The 4584-nt window shown below is 33.7% G+C and overlaps 1 protein-coding gene and 1 non-coding gene across 2 annotated transcripts in view; one reads left to right on the forward strand and one right to left on the reverse strand.

Annotated features, from left to right (window-relative positions):
- The window catches only part of LOC115243276 (ubiquitin carboxyl-terminal hydrolase 45-like), a gene marked incomplete at its 5' end in the record, with an annotated part of 25268 nt that overhangs the window by 10073 nt on the left and 10611 nt on the right, over positions 1–4584 (forward strand). The window contains 3 exons of the mRNA XM_029820109.1: positions 33–519; positions 867–1164; positions 1327–1596. Coding sequence (XP_029675969.1) covers positions 33–519; positions 867–1164; positions 1327–1596 — 1055 coding nt within the window. The remainder of the gene's footprint in view (positions 1–32; positions 520–866; positions 1165–1326; positions 1597–4584) is intronic.
- On the reverse strand, positions 2968–3039 carry Trnas-gga. Its single transcript has one exon. It is a non-coding gene; the product is annotated as a tRNA-Ser (tRNA).

A 4584-nucleotide genomic window follows, 5' to 3' on the forward strand; every position in this document is an offset into this window, starting at 1 on the left:
TTATAATTATATTATAAAAATTTTATTTCCAGAGGAGAGTGACGCTGACGTAGAGGACAACATCGAAGGGGTTCATTTTCATCCAGAAATCGGAGAGTCCGGATACAGTTCGGAGAAAGCATCCGCCGTTACCAGTCCTATATCTCTTACTGATCCCCATCATCATCCAAGTAACGACTTCAATAACGATATCAACAATCTGACCAGTCTGGAAGACGGTAATCTGGGTAACAATGCGGACATAACACAAATTAGACATCTGGTGAACATTAACGTGTTAACTAGTCCTAGTCCAACCGATGTATCGATGACAGACTTGACTCAAATCAGAATGCTGTCAGAGAAAAGTGATAGGAATGTCGGTTCAGTCAGCTCTGAGAACGAAGCGTCGGCTACGGCGTTATCTACCTCCATGATTCCTAATTCTGATGTCACGAGTCCTGAAGTGCCTACTGCAAGTTTAAGCAGCTCAATCGCTTCTAAGGAAAGCCCCACTAGTCCCGTTAATGATTCAGAAAGGTTGTATATTCAGATGTTCAAATGTTTCAAAAATTTTACACACGCGCGCACACACATATACGTGTGTGTGTATATATAATTTAAATTCTGAAAATTTATTATTGTGAAATTTAGACATGTGGAATTCATAAACTTCAAATTTTGTAAATTTTAGCTCTTTTTTTTTTTTAGTAAATTACGATATTAAATATGAATTGTTTGAATATTCCTCTGTTCTTAAAATTTTATATTTAAAAAATTTGACAAAGTTTGGGATTCTAATGTATTATATTATATTCAAAAATTTTGAGATTTCTAGAATAATGAATTGCATAAGTATGATATTGATAAGCATGATATTCTTTTAGATTGGATGGTATCGAGACATGGATGGCAACTACTCCATCAAAGTGCAATAGAAAGAAATATAATAACGGAACTTCTAATGGCGATGATCCCGAAAAACAGGATTTATGTAATAAACTTGGCGATATAATGGTTGGAATGTCTAGATTGGGAATTTCTGAACATCAATCGTCTGACAGGTACACAACTAAAGAAGGCGAATGTTCTGTGGAATCATGTTTAAACCAATTTACTGCATTGGAACTAATGACGGGAAGCAACAAAGTCGTGTGTGAAACATGCACAACTCGCGAGAAAAAGGTACTTTAAAAAAAAGGGAAAAGAAAGTAATCTCTATTGTCTATCTCTGTTTCCAAAATTTTTAAAGAAATTTAAAACAGAATAATCATACTTTGTTCGTTTAATGAGCAAGAATCAATAATTTCACTATCTTATTTTTTGCTCTTTTTTTTCTTGTTTTAGAGTCAGGAGAACTCGTCGAAAATGGTATGCACTTCGAGTACCAAGCAATATCTCATTTCTCAAGTACCTCCAGTATTGATATTGCATCTGAAGAGGTTTCAAACGCAGAGAGTTGGTTTTCGGAAAGTTCTCAAACACGTATCATTTCCGATGTTATTAAATTTAGCACCGGTTTGCACAGATCATAAAAAACCTCGACTTTATGCGCTTTATGGGGTCGTCGAGCATAGTGGGACTGTTCATGGTGGTCACTACGTTGCTTATGTCAAGGTAAATAATTTTTGGCTTATAAAACTGAGAACTTTAAAATAAGATATTTTTAGATTTTATTTATATTAATTTATATTAAATAATAAGATATGCGGAACTTAAAGTATAATAACTAATAATTAAATTAACATTAAATTAATCTAATACTATAACATATTTTACATGATACTTTTTGCCAGCAAATAGTGTAATAGATATCAATTACCTGGCAAGCATTTGATTTTCCTAAAGATTACTATTAAATATTCTGTTCAATCTGTTAAAATAATTTATTTCATTAAAAGCGCGCTAAAAAAGATTAAAATTTTTGTATACATAACGGAAAAATAGTTTCTTAGAATTAAAACATATTGATACCGGATAAAATGCATTTTAGCTGTCATTTATGTTCTGATTGTACAAGTTTCATACAATCTGAATGCAATCTTAATCTTGCACAGTTTGAGATGAGTCTAAGATGTTATCGCACTTTGGGCAATTATTATGTAACTTTTCTTCTAGTGGCAAAAAAGTAAAACAAGCTGAAAATTGTGCAAATTAGAAACTTGCACATTGCTTCCTCATCATTTTATCCCGCTCACAAAGCTTAAGCTCCCTAAAGCCCGTATCAGACTACGTATTGAAGATTGAAATTTGACCAATCAGGATAAAAAGAACTAAAATTTCTTTGTCCGGATTGGTCAAATTTCAATCTCAATGCATAGTCTGATACGGGCTTAAAGCAAGCGGGTTTTTCAATTTTGGTTTCCTCATAGAGGAAGCTCGATATCTCAAAATTTGAGAAAGTTAGAGCGTATATAGACATTTCTCAAAAAATTCAAAATTTTATTAACAATGAACCCCTTCACCGTTCCTAGCCAAATTTAATACCAACCATCCTTTAATGATACTGGATACTCTATTCATGTAAAACAATTTAGTCTGATATCTCAAAAATTTGCAGAAATTAGAGAGTGCACAGACATTTAATAAAAAATCCAAAATTTTATAAAAAATAAACTCTTTCACCAATTCTCATCAAATTCAATACCAACTATTCTTTAATGATATTCTAATCATGTGAAAATATTTAGCCCAATATCTCAAAATTTGCGGAAGTTAGAATAAGCACACCTGTTTTTGGAAAAATTCGAAATTTTATAAAAAAATAGACCCCTTCACCGATCTTATCCAAATTCAATACCAATCATCCTTTAATGAAGTGAAGCGAGGGGGGGATTTAAGGCGGGAGGAGGCACGAACCAAGCATCCATCTCTTCCGTGGCAGCGGCACTGTCATGTCTGTGTAGGGCGTTTACACACTTCCTCAGCCCGACAAATAATTGTTAGAAAACAACATTTGCGGGTCTGAAAAAATATGCGAGGTACAAGTGGCTGAATCGGGAATCGAACCCGAGTCTTTCGCTTTCCGGGCAACTGCTCTTACCACTGAGCTATTCAGACCTCGCACCTTACGCCACTCTAACACAGTACATACGACTCCAGAGCGATGGATGCAGTGCCGATTGTCACGGAGAGACGAAATCCCCAGCACGTCTCCAGATCGGTCCAAATCATAACGATTGAAAATTGGCGCCCGTAGCCGCTCAGCGATGAGTCTTGACTCACCACCAGTATGAATGGAAGCCTCCTTGAGTAGTCCATCCTAAACCACTACGCCTAAGCAGCCCCCTCTTCTGCTCCCAATTAATAATACGATCTTCCACCGTCACCACGTGGTGGATCTAGTGGACAGATTACCAGCACTTACGCTGGCACAGATGTACACCGCAAAAACATTTAGCCCGATATCTGAAAATTTGCCAAAGTTAGAGCAACCACGCCCTTTTGGTGCACATACACACATACATACACACATACGGACATTTTTAAAAAATGTGAATTTTCGACATTTTAGAACATTCTGAATACATTGGCATCGAAAACTGAAAAAAAAAATTTTTCAAGAAAATAAAAGCTTCCTCTATAAGGAAGCAAAAATTCACATAAAGGCAACAATATTTTAATTATTATATGAGTAAGATTTCTTTATTGAATTATATGAAAATATGGATGCATTATGAATTTAAACAACTTTGCTTCCTTATAGAGGAGGCTTTGTGTATGTATGTGTGTACGTGCACCAAAAGGGCGTGGTTGCTCTAACTTTCGCAAATTTTGACATATCGAGCTAATTTTTTTTACATGAATGGAGTATCATTAAAAGATGATTGGTATTGAATTTGGCTAGGATCAGTGAAGGGATTTAGCTTTTATAAAATTTCGAATTTTTCCAAAAAAGGGTGTGATTGCTCTAACTTCTGCAAATTTTGAGATATTTATAAGCTAAATATTTTTACATGATTAGAGTATCATTAAAGGATGGTTGGCATTAATTTTTGTGAGAATCGGTGAAAGAGTTCATTTTTTATAAAATTTTGAATTTTTTGAGACATGTCCGTACACGCTCTAACTTTCATAAATTTTGAGATATCTTTCTCTATGAGGAAGCCAAAATTGAAAAACTCGCTTGCTTTAAAAAGCTTAAGCTTTGTGAGCGAAATAAAATGATGAGGAAGCAATGCAAGTTTCTAATTTGCACAATTTTCATTTTGTTTATTATTATACAGGGTATTTATTCTTTAAAAAAATCTGAAATTCTCAGGGAATTTTTATTTTGTCTTAAAAAATAAGGGAGTTTTGTGATAAAACTTTATTGGAAATTTAAAAAAAAAATTAATTTAAAAAGAAGACCTTCGCCTTTATATTACAAGCAATTTGGTAATTGTAAAACAATCAGCAATACAGGCATACATATTTACATATAACTCGTGAATTTATATTATAATTCTTGTTTAAGTTATAATTCTTGATAATAAAAGAATGAAAATATTATATGAATGAAACATGCTCATCTTATAAAAGTCATTTATTTCTTCATAAAAATTTATTTTTTTATTTAAAAGTAAACTTGAGAGAGAGGGACAGGGGAGAGAGAGGGGGGGGGGG

The sequence above is a fragment of the Formica exsecta genome, unplaced genomic scaffold (assembly GCF_003651465.1).
Source record: "Formica exsecta isolate Colony F162 unplaced genomic scaffold, ASM365146v1 scaffold712, whole genome shotgun sequence".
NCBI classification, from domain to species: Eukaryota; Metazoa; Arthropoda; class Insecta; order Hymenoptera; family Formicidae; genus Formica; species Formica exsecta.